General features: G+C 45.5%; 1 protein-coding gene across 3 annotated transcripts in view; it reads left to right on the top strand.

Moving 5' to 3' along the window:
• CDK6 (cyclin dependent kinase 6) overlaps nt 1-14,798 on the top strand; it is a 285,631-nt gene that overhangs the window by 74,638 nt on the left and 196,195 nt on the right. For all 3 annotated transcript variants that reach the window (XM_075587347.1, XM_075587345.1, XM_075587346.1), the window contains exon 3: nt 7,999-8,134. In XM_075587347.1, the coding sequence (XP_075443462.1) occupies nt 7,999-8,134 (136 nt within the window). The remainder of the gene's footprint in view (nt 1-7,998; nt 8,135-14,798) is intronic.

A 14,798-nucleotide genomic window follows, 5' to 3' on the forward strand; every position in this document is an offset into this window, starting at 1 on the left:
CCCCTGTAAGCTCAAACCCTGACCCGCCTTACTGTATATATCTAGTAAGGTGGCAGGGTTTGATGCTCCTGTTCACACAGCTAATCAAAGCTGTCGCAATAATTCTAGGTTTGATGCGGCTTTGTTGAAACAAATGGTAACAAGTGTTATCAAAATTATGTGACCGCATCATTTACTGCGGCTTTGACGCGCTCCCGGGCGCAATAACGTGGACTACATCTGTATTTAACAATGGAAGTGTTCAGCGATTTGGCATTTCTTGGTCAAAATTGCATATTTGAAGAGGCAGAAAATAATATTATTGACAGAAACCTTTGTGCTGCCATGCAAAGGCTACCCTAGCCAATTAATACATGCGATTGAGCAGCAGGCTTGCATGCATAATATTGCATTTACGCTAGTAAAGGGTTTCATCGTTTTATTTGCTAAGGATTTCCTAAGAAAGTTGCACAGTTTGGATCATGACTTTTAAGACACTTTGTGCTTCCAAATGCAAAGTCCGGATTAGAGGAGTGATCCATCAAAGTGTAAACTTATATTGCCCCCTGAAAAAGGCCATCATTTATATACATGCTCTTTTACAGGGAAATCAGTTTTTTTTTTAATTGAAATATGTCCCTGCATGGGTAGTTTTGCCAGTGTGCTAAATACCTGGCAGGAAAGGTGTTTTTGAAAATGTTAAAGTAAATGTAGGACAACACAAAGGAATCATACAGTGGGAAATATTTTCCAGTGTTTATGTTCAGATGTTCAGACCTGTCTGGCTCCTCACTGTTTGCATGTGTTGGGGTTGTAGGCAGTCCTACTGCATTCCATGTTGATTTATATAAATATATTTATTGCAGGTTACTAATCTACAGCCAAATACCAGCAAACTATTGCTTTTCAGAGGTTGTTTTTTTTTTTAGGGCTGATTAATCAAGCAGAATCCGCAGTTCATTATTCTGTTGTATATGGATGGTCATGGTGACCCTCAAAAATAATTTACAGCTCGAATTGACGTCACATCGTCTTTCTCCCGGCTTCAGGAGTAGCTTTGAACGACTTGGTTGCAGAAAGGGAGATGGGGGGGGGGGGGAGGGGGAAACACAGCAAAATTGTAAGGGGGGAGGAGGGAAATGATGACGCAGCGCGAGGTAAACTGGGAATGTGTTTTGGAAGTGGAAGGGGGCAGCTGTACAGTGGGGGACAGGAGTAATGGTAGTAAGGTGAGACGTTAGGGCAGCGAGCGTATATCAGCTGAGAAGAAACAGCAAACTATATGGTCCATTCCAACTTTAATGCTTAAATAATATTCAGCTAATGTATATTATCTCTCCTTCAGATTGAACACACGTGATCTTGCACAAATTACTCTTTATTTACCCATATTTTCCCAGGATTTTTACAACAGTGGTTTTCAGCCTTCCAACAGCTTTCTAGATGATATATCATTTTATAGCATTACAGCCTGGCATTTAAAAAAACTTTTTGCATTGTTAAATGAAAAATAAAATAATTAGGCCTTGAAGAGTGAATAAATCCGTTATCACCACATTTTTCTCTGTCAAGGTGGATTAAAAAACTGCATTAGGAAATAAGATGTATACCCGTGTGTGTGTGACATTATTATTCAGATATTATCAGGACTAGCACTGTTCTAATATGAACAAATGAACAGATGTAAAGTAATAGTCATAGAAATGAGTTCTCCGTCCTCCGTTGACAAGATCTTGGAAGTAATGAAACCCAGGCAAAGGTTAATTGGCCGCGAGGACTATAATTTGCAGTGTATGTATGTATATCTTTATATAGTGCCGACAATCCACTCAGCGCTTCACAAAGACAAAACAGTACAGGGAACTATAATAATACAATAAGTGCAGTAAGGTCAGACAATAGGAAAGTAAATCCCTGCTCCAGAGAGCTTACAATCTAAATGGTATGTTGGGAAGCTTACAGAGACAGCAGGTGAGGGAATAAGTAGATGGCAGTACCTGGTCTTGTCAGTGGGTAAGTGCAGTAGATGGCAGTGCCTGGTCTTGTCAGTGGGTAAGTGCAGTAGATGGCAGTGCCTGGTCTTGTCAGTGGGTAAGTGCAGTAGATGGCAGTGCCTGGTCTTGTTGGTGAGTAAGTGCAGTAGATGGCAGTGCCTGGTCTTGTTGATAAGTGCAGTAGATGGCAGTGCCTGGTCTTGTTGATAAGTGCAGTAGATGGCAGTGCCTGGTCTTGTTGGTGAGTAAGTGCAGTAGATGGCAGTGCCTGGTCTTGTTGGTAAGTGCAGTAGATGGCAGTGCCTGGTCTTGTTGATAAGTGCAGTAGATGGCAGTGCCTGGTCTTGTTGGTAAGTGCAGTAGATGGCAGTACCTGGTCTTGTTGGTGAGTAAATGCAGTAAATGGCAGTGCCTGGTCTTGTTGGTGAGTAAGTGCAGTAGATGGCAGTGCCTGGTCTTGTTGGTAAGTGCAGTAGATGGCAGTGCCTGGTCTTGTTGATAAGTGCAGTAGATGGCAGTGCCTGGTCTTGTTGGTAAGTGCAGTAGATGGCAGTGCCTGGTCTTGTTGATAAGTGCAGTAGATGGCAGTGCCTGGTCTTGTTGATAAGTGCAGTAGATGGCAGTGCCTGGTCTTGTTGATAAGTGCAGTAGATGGCAGTGCCTGGTCTTGTTGGTAAGTGCAGTAGATGGCAGTACCTGGTCTTGTTGGTGAGTAAGTGCAGTAGATGGCAGTGCCTGGTCTTGTTGGTGAGTAAATGCAGTAAATGGCAGTGCCTGGTCTTGTTGGTAAGTGCAGTAGATGGCAGTGCCTGGTCTTGTTGGTGAGTTAGTGCAGTAGATGGCAGTGCCTGGTCTTGTTGGTAAGTGCAGTAGATGGCAGTGCGTGGTCTTGTTGATAAGTGCAGTAGATGGCAGTGCCTGGTCTTGTTGGTAAGTGCAGTAGATGGCAGTGCCTGGTCTTGTTGGTGAGTAAGTGCAGTAGATGGCAGTGCCTGGTCTTGTTGGTGAGTAAGTGCAGTAGATGGCAGTGCCTGGTCTTGTTGGTGAGTAAGTGCAGTAGATGGCAGTACCTGGTCTTGTCGGTGGGTAGGTTCAGTAGATGGCAGTGCTTGGCCACACTGGTTGGTAGGAGTGACTGTGGGTGTAGCACAGTGCAGGCTATAGGGGTACTTCTTTTGCAAAGAGAGTTTTATGGTTGGTATTGCATTAGATGGGTTAACACTATTAGCGGGAAAAGAGATGGCAGGGAGGCACGGGCGAGAGCAAGCGTTCATATGGCTTTGTCCAGGATTAGGAGAGATATTCTCAACAGCAACAAGGAGGAGCAAAGAGAGAGGCATTAAAGTTTACCACAAAAAAGTTCTGACAGATTCAAATTCAAGATTAATAAATGACACTTTCTCCAATAATTCTGCAGTTGTCATTTGAGTACATTATTTCCAGCTGGGGTTTCTCAGCCTGTAATTAGCTCACATTGTGGCCCTGATTCTCTCTCATTCCTGTACTCGGTTATATCAAGAGACATGTTTGCCATGAGAAGAAACAGTAGAAACACTGGGCACAGACTGTGGAAAAGTAGTTTAAAGATTATTTGTGTTCCCAAAACAAACGTACTGTACAAAACAAAAGTCAAAATCGGTGATAGGTGTAAACCTGGGTTACCACCACTTCGGGTTTGACCCGGGGACTGTGGGTTTTGACCACGTATCTCCGGGTCCAGGTTTACCTAGTAAACCCCCAGGTGGTGGCGTTCGGCGGCAGCGTCTCCCACTGTTCTCAGAGTCCTTGTGGCATCTTCCCTTGCAACTAATTCCTGTCAATATGGCCGTGTGGCGTCAAATGGCGCCGCGTTGCCATGTCAACGGGAACGCTACGCGACGTCACAGCTTCACGTGACACCGGTTGCCACTACAACATGACGCCTCGTCGCCATAAGGTGTCCCGTTGTCACGTCAACATGGCACAATGTGACGCCGCGCGACCATATTGACGGGTTGCAGCGGGAGATGCCGGGAGGATGCTGGAATGATGCCAGAGGATGCTAGGAAGACGCCGCCTCTGAAGGTAAGCGTGAAATTTACAAATGTTGTCCCCAGGTTGGCCTTAAGTAGAAGGTGGCAACCCTGGTGTTAACGTATGTGGAGATTATATTATCAGCGCTCCGATGTGAGGTGCAGTGTTATAGTGATCCTGTAGATAGCTGGAAGCTGCATATTAACCGGGCACGTTAAGCCATCTGCAGTAAGTGCATCTTTCTCCAGAAAGTCGCAATTCCACGAAAGCCGCAACCAGGAGGCAGGGTTCTAGCAGTCTTTGATACTAGCCCAGCACAAAGCAGGCAGTGTGATATCCGAGGAGAGCACTGCAGCCTCAGGATGGTGCAGATATGGCAGTCACAGGAACTACACTATCAAACAGCCTAGGACATTTGGTCGCAGCTGTTTTGCCGCGAACATTGGCGCTGCCGGCGTTTAGCGCCACTCACCTTGCCGCAGCGACTTTTACCGCCAAGGGAAGCCCCTAACCTTACCCCCTTACTCTAATTCCCTACCCTAAAAACCTTAACCCTGTACTCTAATTCCCTACCTCCAAAACCTTAACCCCTTACCCTAATTCCCAACCATAAAAACCTTGATCCCTTATTCTTAACCCCTTACCCTGATTCCTTATCCTAAAAACCTTAACCCCTTATCCTAATTCCCTACCCTTACAACCTAACCCCATACCCTAAAACCCCTATCCTTAACCTCCTTCCCTAACCGCTAAAGCCCTTAAGTTAACTTACCTTATTGGCGAAATGGCTGGCAGCTGAGTGTCCAGCGATGGAGGAGCGGTGGCGAAGGGCCCCCGAGATGGCCGCAGCCAAATGTCCGATTCCGCTACCACAGGGTAGGCCCTTAATAAAGATTACCTGACTTAAATTACGTAATTTAAGGGCCTTGGAGGAGAGCGCGGGACCTCTGTAGCCGCCGCCCCCACTTTGCGTACCCCTGCTATAGCCCATAGAATAGACAGATAAAAGGGCTTTTGTAACACAAAAAGGACATAAGTGTAGCAGTGTCCCCTCTGGGACATTGGCCCTGCTACCAGGTGTGTAGTGCTGGTACCTGCTGTTGTATAGAAGCTCTGAAGTTAAGCCGGTGTTGTTGGGGAAGACAGGACAGGCTTTTGGGGTAGATGATGGTTCTTTCTCACTCTGGTGTCAGCGCCTCCATCTCTTGCAGGCTCCAGGGATGTGGAGACAATCCCTGCAGGAGAACTCACAGATACAGTACTCCCCCTGATAGATTGCACTCAGAGGCAGGAGTATATTTTATAACAGTCACTGTCTTTATTCTTCACACAGCATATAACAGCATACACTGGATACCTTAGGCCTCCAACCTCCAGATAGTCCCTGGACTCGCACCCTCAGCCATGGGCACCAAGGGCGGTCCGTGCTCTTACTCTTTCTCCCTGAAAAGTAAGGGGTACGGTACTCACTTCCACTCCCCAAGGGAAGGGGACAGAAGGTGCCAGAGCCCTGAACACCTATGCGTGAGACCAGTCTCTCAAGGGGGAGAAACAGCTCACTAAATTTGGGTATGCAGCCCCTTATGTACAGAGGGGGAGGGTCCAAAGTCTGAGCCCCTTATTGAGCAGAACACAGGCCTTAGCCCGCCTCCCCCCTTGTCACTCAAGGGAGCTGCTTGCTGGTGGGTGAAAACCCTGGATTGGGCCTAACACCGCCTGCACAGTACCAGGATTTACATGTCAGGCAGGGTAGATTAGTAGCCAAGCCACGCATTGCTACATAAGTAAGGCCAAAGTGGTACCTTTAATGTCTAACTGATGTTTAAAAAGAGTGCAAGCTTTCAGGAGAAAGCAGTTCCCTTCTCAAGACATTTCCTAAATATATTTCTATCATTTGTTTGGTCTAAGCATCGTCAGCTGATACTTGTGAGGGATTTGAATTCCACATTTGATTTACTGCCTTCTGCCTGATGTTACTGTGCGTTTAACAAGAGTTTGCATAGCCAGATCCCCCCTTCCTCCCATTCCTCCCCTTCCTCCCCATCCTCTTATCTATGTTGGGTCTCTGAAAGGACAGAGTGGAATAAGGCTGATGGAAACACTTGATTGACATGCACTTCCCTACTTCTAGGCACATCCAAATGTAATTTGTAATTAATTTCCAGAGAAACAGAAGCCAAACCTTTGCTTTTAGCGTGATTAAATTAGTTTAACCCCTTTGCTGCTAGAGGGAACACTTGTTTGCCATTGTTGCAGCAAAGTGGTTAAAGAAGCCAATTAGGTTGTTGCATTGTTCATAAAAGGTTGTTTTGTGGTTAGCTAGATGGGATTGCACCTTTAAACCGGTAAATGCTTTTTTCCGTCATAGCATCTATCTAGCGCTTATGATTTCCTCGGTATAGTCATATTGTTCTGTTCTGGGTGATCACTGCAGGACTGCATAATGTCAAGTGCAACTCACAGAGTCCACAGCGTAAATGCTGGTGACACAGACGCCTATAACAGAAATATTACTGGTGCTACAAAGCAGAATGCTGCATCAGTCAGAAAGGAATTAGGTATTCACGTTTCTAATGCACGTTCTAAACAAATAATAGTGACTATGGGAGCTACAGTATAAGTCCGTCCTGTGCCAAAGCTTTGTTTGAAGGCCCTGAGGTAGGGAGGGTGTTCATCCTGACAAGTTACTACAGAGCTAGAGATGCAAGTATATGAACAGCACTCACTGCACAGAAACACCAGCACCAAACAGTGTGCTGGTATGGCTGGGGAGGCTCCCCTTGCCTGTCATGCTCTGTTCCGGGCTGTAGGCGCCCCCATTTCCAGGCAGCGTTCACCCACGCGCTGGCCACTGGGCAGGTACTAGAATTGGCCTCCCAGTGGGCCATAAGCAGGCTGCTCTGCTCGATATCCCCTCACACGGTTTCATTTGATGTACACGTCTTTTAGTGCACGTTATTTTTAGTTACAGGTGCGCTAGTTTCTTTCTCAGTTTTAAACCTTTCTTTTTCTGGTTGGTCTTCCAGCCAACCAGATGTTGAATAAATTTATTTGCTGGCTTTTGCCAGCCAATCCGATCAAAGGTTTTAATATAGAACTGGTAAGGGGGAACATGTGGAACTTAAGATCATACGTGGCACTTCCATATAGAGTCTGTGCAGTAATAATGTACACAACACTCCAAATAGCACATTAGAGTGCCTACCAGTACGTCTAAGAATACAGATATCTAGAGCAGGGGGCGCAAACTTTTTTCCCTGCGCCCCCCTACCGGCGGTCCCCTCACTCCCGCGCCCCCCATAACCCCCAATTACCTGTGCTCCAGCGTCATGACGTCACGTTGCCATAGCAACGTGATGTCACATGACCTCGCGGCGTCATTTTGATGCCGCGTTGCCATGGCGACGCGGGAAGGAAGCCGCCGGAGCCTAGGTAAGTAAAGGTTTACAGAGGCCCTGCAGCTCCCCCGGCACTTAATTTTGCCCCCCAGTTTGCGCACCGCTGATCTAGAGCAACGTTTCGGATCCACTCAGAGCTTCACAAGGGGCCTAGTGGATCCAAAACATCACTCTAGCCATCTGTTTTCTTAGACATGGGCTTAATAAAGACCAGCTGTTCATTTGCTATATGAAGTGCGGACATTACTATTGAACAGCTACTACAGAACTAAAATCGAATGCAGCGAGGGGCTGCAAAACAGACGCGAAAGTTTTATTCTGTGCTACTTTGTACCGCTGCCATGCAGCCGCCTGATATAGCATCAATGCCCTTGGCTCCAAGGATTTTCCAAACTTTTTTCTTACTTATAACAAGAAGAGTAGATTCCTGATGCAGGTCAAACATGCTGGGATAGCAAAATGGCCACCATCAGCATCATTGCTGACAGCATAGACATAATACTTGAAATCCTGCTTTAACTTCAGAATGAAAGACCTGCTTACAAAGATTCATAAAATGTAACACATATGTCGTCGTGTTCAGATCTTGACCTTGTCATTCTCTTTCCTCACAGGCTGTTTGATGTTTGCACAGTTTCACGGACAGACAGAGAGACAAAATTGACATTGGTGTTTGAACATGTTGATCAAGATTTGACCACTTATTTGGATAAAGTGCCAGACCCTGGAGTCCCCAATGAAACTATTAAGGTATCACACCATATATATAATGTACAAGTGTATATATGCATCGGTCACACTCTGTCTTCTACAACCTTTTTGCTACTATGTCATGTTAATACTGTCTTGTACTTTTCAGTAAAACTGTGACATTTTGACATTCCCCAAAATTCTGTTGTAGTTTCTTATAGTCTCCACCCTACCACACTGTGCTTATTCCACTGTGTCCTCCTGGAGCCTTATATATTACTTCAAATCTTATAATGTACAACAGGTACTCAATTAGTATTAAATTATATAAGCTACAGACGAGACGGTTCCTGGCCATATCCACTGGCAGTGCTGGTTAAGAGTAATTGTTGACCTTGCCTTTGTTTGATATGGTTTTTTAATTTACATGTTATGCTACCAAAATTAAAATGGAAGATATTCCCAACTAGTATTGCTTCTACTCAACTACTCGAAACATCTTTATCAAATGTAAGTGTCTGTAGAGTACCATGTCATTTATCAGCCTCATATCAAATAACCATGTTTTTTTTCTTGTGATTAATCCCATTTGTGCATTGCATCTTCATAAGTTTGCGCCGAACACTCTTAGCCCACATTTTGTATAGTTTTCTACGTATTTCTTGGAACATCTATTACACAAACATCTATTTATTAACTCCTTTCATGGCCTATGGACATATAGTGGATGTCATGAGGGCCAACATGCCAGTGTCCCTTGTGACGTACCTTGTATCATATGGCACTAAGCTGGTTTTCCTGGGGTAGATTGCGATGGGAATGCTGACCACGATGCTGACCCTTCTATCGACATCGCCGGAAGAATGTTGAGATCCCGTGATCTGGAAGGGCCTGACCCTCTGTCACTGAAGAGGTTAAAGACACTAAGACCCAGATCCACGAAAGGGTGCTAAGCTTCAGCATGCCTCAGGTCCCATTCATATGACTAAGAGTAAAGGTGTTCTGTAGCTTAGCACCTTTTTGTGGATCTGGTCCTAAATTCCATTGGATGTTTTTCTAGCAATAGTTTTACTCTGGCTGCATTGATCCACTGGTTTAGAGTGTTAAGATTTTTATTTCATGGATGCATTTTCACTATAACATACTAAGAACCACCGACTGCTTTCCCATGGCCCAGGACTAGAGTCTCTGCCTGGGCCCTGGGTTGTTGAATGGAGTATAGGTGTCCCCTCCGCCCCCCCATGCAGGTGGTCCTGCGAGCCCCCATCTTCTCTCACTCTCTCACTCTCCCCCCCTCTCTCTCCCATACGCTCTCTCCCGTACTATATCTCACTCTCCAACGCTCTCTCACTCTCCCCCCTCTTTCTCCCCCCCTCTCTCCTGTACTATATCTCACTCTCCAACGATCTCTCACGCTCCCCCCTCTTTCTCCCCCCCTCTCTCCTGTACTATATCTCACTCTCCAACGCTCTCTCACTCTCCCCCTCTTTCTCCCCCCCTCTCTCCTGTACTATATCTCACTCTCCAACGCTCTCTCACTCTCCCCCCTCTTTCTCCCCCCCTCTCTCCTGTACTATATCTCACTCTCCAACGCTCTCTCACGCTCCCCCTCTTTCTCCCCCCCTCTCTCCTGTACTATATCTCACTCTCCAACGCTCTCTCACTCTCCCCCCTCTTTCTCACTTTTCCCTCTCTAATTTCCCCCCTCACATTCTCCCTCGCCTCCCTCACAGCTCCCACTCCCGCTCCCCCTCTATCTTACAGTTGTCACTCACTCCCCACCCTTTTTCCCTCCCCCACCTCTCTGCCCTTTTCTCTCTCCCCCTCTCTCTCAACAACACCTCCTCTGTCTCTCCTTTTCACCCTCTCCCCCTCTCTTACTTTACCGCCTCTGTCTCTCACCCCTCCTCTTTCTTTTTCTTTCCCCTTCCCCCCGCTTTCTCCTCCCTCTCATACTCACTATGTGATATTAAAATGAAGAAAGAAAAATAACAACATGCAATGACTTACTAATTAACTTTTAAAAACTATAAGTGATCATAATATATATTATAGACCTTTCACACAAAACGAGACATCCATAGAAACAAAAAATCATTAGCATTTCAATGCATAGCTGATGGTCATTACATATAGTTTAACATAATACACCCACGCAGTTTTTCTTTCTTCAATGCTCAGTTTGCAAGCTTGCGGAAATTAATGTGCAGGTCACTTTTGTATGCCAGGAAAAATATTCGCTGTATTGAGTAAAACATTCTTCTTGTCTAAATCTAAAATATCCTGCCACATCAAAAGAATACCATGTGCAGTAGATGCAGAATTATTGCAATAATATTATCCTTTATTAAATAAATATATATATTTATATATATATTTTAAAAATATATATGTGTATATATATATATAATGTGATTACCTTGAATTATGCTGCTCTAGTCACTTGAAAAATGTCACATTTAATCATCGTAACACTAGAGGGATTGTAATAATCCTTATTCACTGTATTGTAACTGCTGCCAGGTTTACATGTATTGCTGAGAAAGTTTACATTGAGGTTAGGTTTGAATGTATAGGATGTGCAGTCTGAAAGAGATGAACTGCATCAACAGAAGGTTTTGGGTCATAAATGACTGCTTAAGCATTATTGTAGGTTTATACTGTCAGCAATAAACCTGCAGCACACACTCCCCCGATTACCATTAATAATATTGGTACTGGCCAAACACAGCAGAATCCAACAAAATTGGGGGGGGGGGGGGGGATGTAGGATAATGTCCGGTCACAAAAAGTAAAACAAAACTGCTCATGAATTCACAAAACTAAAAATAATATAGCGGCAGTGGAATTAAGTATGTCCTAGTAAGAGTGAAACAAGCATATGCAACCACAAGACGTTAGCGTGTTTGTGTTAGAGTGTCACACACAGAGACACACACACAGGCACCAAGCACCACCAGTGGACATCTAGATACACCAGTTTGCACTTCCAAACCCTGTAGCTATGTTATGTTTTCTTCTAGCTCCTAAATCCTGTCTGGCTCCTAAGTGTTATATATTTGTGTCCGCCATGTTTGTAACACTATATGAAACACACATTTATTCTATTGGGTAACCACCCTTTATGCTCTGCACGACTTCTTGTGAGAGAGTAGGACAAGAAACACATTTCTGTATATTGTATGATTTTTGTGAGCGTCTGCTTTCTCCAAATAATATTTTTTTTCCCCAGGGACTGCATCTTTAATCACAACATTCTCAGCAGGAAGATGTCCATGTGTGAACTTGGACAAACCCTCTTCAAATGAGATCCTTCTTGATGTTATACACTCAATCGTTTGACTTAATAGTATCTGAATAAAGATCTACCTTATACTTGGATTCAACTAAGAACGGACTCATGAGGAGTGGAAAATGGGAATCTGATACTGTAGTTATCCAGAGGGGGCTACCATGAGGATTTTTGTGTCTGCATTCTCAGGCACACCTTTAAATGACTGAAATTGTGCAATTATGCAGTTGTCACTTATAGGGGCTTAGGCTTAGTCCATAGAGACTGAAGCCGGACAGAGGCGCGCTGAAGCTCAGGGAAATCGGTGCTTTCCCTGGCCTTAGAGCGCGCGCCGTCCGTGGGCGTGTCTGGGGGCGGGCCAGTGACGTCACGGAGCTGGTTCGCCCTCATTGGGCGAACAGTTCACGTGACCGGCCCTGCGCTCCGGCAAGCGAAGAAACTTAACATTTGTTAAGACACCTGCTTCCGCAGGCGTGCGGAAGCGTGCGCGAGCCCCTGCTGAAGCCGCTCTCATTGCGGCTGCAGGGGCTCAGTTCCGAGCAGCAGCGCGCCTCAGCACGGGTCAGCGCCTAGGCTGACCATGCCCGAGGCCTTATACTAGTCGCTTCGATGTTATCACTGCCAAATCGAACTGTTTGGCATGTCCTTACCATACGGTCTGACATTTGTGTTATCACGGTATTCAGAAAGAGTTATCGCAAGTCAGAAACCGTGAGGTAGGAAAATGCCAAACCGCTCAGGATAGCAGTGCCCTTATCTGTGTCTAAGTTCTGCCCATGCGATCTGCCTGCAGTCTGTAAGAACTGCACAGAGAGAGCTGCATCTCCCTGCACAGCTCTTACGGGCGATCGTACTGTTTTTATTTTATTTTAATAACACAATATTGAAGGAGGCGGTCTCCGGAGCTGAACCGCATTCATTTCAGCTTCGGGGACCCCCTGCTTCCTGAGTTACAGGCCCTCGTTATGGGGTGCCGGTATCTCCCTGCATTGTTTTAATGTCCCGCGTCACATGAGTGGGACATTTAAACTTTGTGAGGATACCGGCACTACATAGCGGGCCCTGTAACTTGGAAGCAGGGAGTCCCCGAGCTGATATTAAGGCTGTTTCGCTCTGAGGACCCCCTGCTTCAATACTGTGTTATGAATATCAAAGATAAACAGCTTCATTACCTTAGCGGCTCGCCGCTAAGGTAAGGAAGGGGTTAAACTAGAGTACATGGTTTGTTGGGGGTTGCGGGCGTGGGTGAAGGGGGTAGTTGCCCCAGATTGGGTGGTTAAGACTACTGGGAAGGTTGCAGGGGGAGTTAACCCCTTCATTACCAATCGTGAACATTAGTAAACATTAACCCCTTAATTACCTTAGCGATTAGTAACCGCTATAGTAACTTAGGGAACCCCCCCCCAACCACCCCCAATACCCACACGGGAGGCCTAACCACCCTCCCCAGGGCAACTACCCCCAACCCTCTACCCCCATCACAACACATACAAATGGGCAAATGCAAAGAGTCCAGGAGTATGGAAAAAACGGAGCACAGCTGCAAAATTCAAAGGGCTACAATACTGGAGCTAAGTTAAAAGCAGTTTAATGAATGAGTGACAACATGGCAAGATATACAGTAGTAAGCAACACTAACGCGTTTCACACATTTTTCAATGCTTCGTCAGAGACTATATACCTCTATTGAAAACGGAGGTTTATACTGTATAGCTCTCTTCCCCCAACCGGAAATGACGTAGCGCCGGATGCCATGCAAGATAGTATCAGCGAAACTAGACTTGACAGATCAAATGTCCATCATTAATCAGCAGTGGAACCCTCCGGATGGAGGATCAAGTATACCGCTAATCACACAGTAAAAACTATTCAGTACATGATATAAATAGAATAAGCGATAACCTGTATCAAAAAATATAAAAGTAACAATAGAGCTTACTATGGAACAAGAGAATTATATAGAGCTAAGTTAATCTATATATATATATGCTCTAAATAACATACCAGAGTACATCCCAGTAATAAACTTAAAGCTTCCACTAGAAAATATATAGTGATGGTTCAATTAGGTCATATATGGAAACAAAGATTCCAACCTGTAGATTTATATTTAATCTGATGAATAACTAATATATTGTGCTAGATGTGAATTTTTAAAGTACTGCAATTCTAAAATTTGCGGATTAGAACAATAAATGTAATACAATAAAGAGTATATTACTATAACTCCATATTATGAAACTATTAATATATTGAATCATCAATAAATTCATCATAAGCAATAAGGCATATGTAACACGTCAGAAATAATTAGTAAAAAAATAATAGATGAACCCGCCCAAATCACTTAGGCTGCGTCCATAGATAGGCGGACCGCGCGGACGCGTCCACCCGCGGAGCGATCAGACTGTCTAAAGGCAGTGATCGCGTCTATACGGCAAGCGGGAGGGGGCGCGTGATAGAGCGGGCACGTGAGCGGTGCGCCCAATGAGGGGGAACCAGCTCCGTGACGTCACTGGCCCGCCCATACACACCCCCCCCCCCGGACGGCGCGCATACTAAGGCCAGGGAAAGCACTCCGCACGGCTGCAGTGTCTATGGACGCTGCCTTAGCTGTCTTCATGACAAATATCAAATACAGGAAAAGCAAACAGATACATTGCATGTATACAATGCACATTGCCCGTCAAAGAACAGTAGCGTTAATACTGATGTATCAGTCTCTCTCAATGGTACCTGAGCATCCTAAGGCTGGGGCCATAGAGGGGGTAGCAGGGCTGAGGCGCGCTGACGCTGAGGCTCGCCTGCTGAAATCTGCGCGATTTCATGCCCATGCAGGCGAGCCAGCGGGCGCGATCGGGAGGCGGGGGGAGCCTGAGGGAGGCGGGGCAGTGACGTCGCTGGGCCAATTGCCCGCGACGCGCCAACATCAACGTCACGGCGCCGACGTCACGGCACCGTGACGTTGACGCTGCTCCGCGCTGATTGGATGTTTTCAGCCGACAGCGCTCTGAAAAACAGCTTGGCTGTCGGCTGAAAAATCCAGTGCCTCAGCACGCCTGCGGACGCTCGCGTGAGCCCCCTCTAAAGACATCCTCATGGAGTATGCAGGGGCTCAGCGCGGAGCGTCCGCACGGCTCAGCGCGGCCTGTCCTTCTATGGACTCGGCCTAAGTGTAATGAAAACCTGAACAGATACTTTGTGTACATACAATGTATCTTTCCCAACATGAAACAGTAACATTAATGCAAATACACAGATCTCTCCTAACGTTGCATTTGTGTCATAAACAGAATGAGAGGCCTATGCTGAATATGATGACACAACACATCAATGAAGAGTGTTATAATATCATATAACTTATAATCACATTTGTAAAGCAGAGATAAGACTCACGGATATGAATACCGATTGGGAACTCAAACATTTTCT

This window comes from Ascaphus truei, chromosome 2, assembly GCF_040206685.1.
Source record: "Ascaphus truei isolate aAscTru1 chromosome 2, aAscTru1.hap1, whole genome shotgun sequence".
Taxonomy (NCBI): domain Eukaryota; kingdom Metazoa; phylum Chordata; class Amphibia; order Anura; family Ascaphidae; genus Ascaphus; species Ascaphus truei.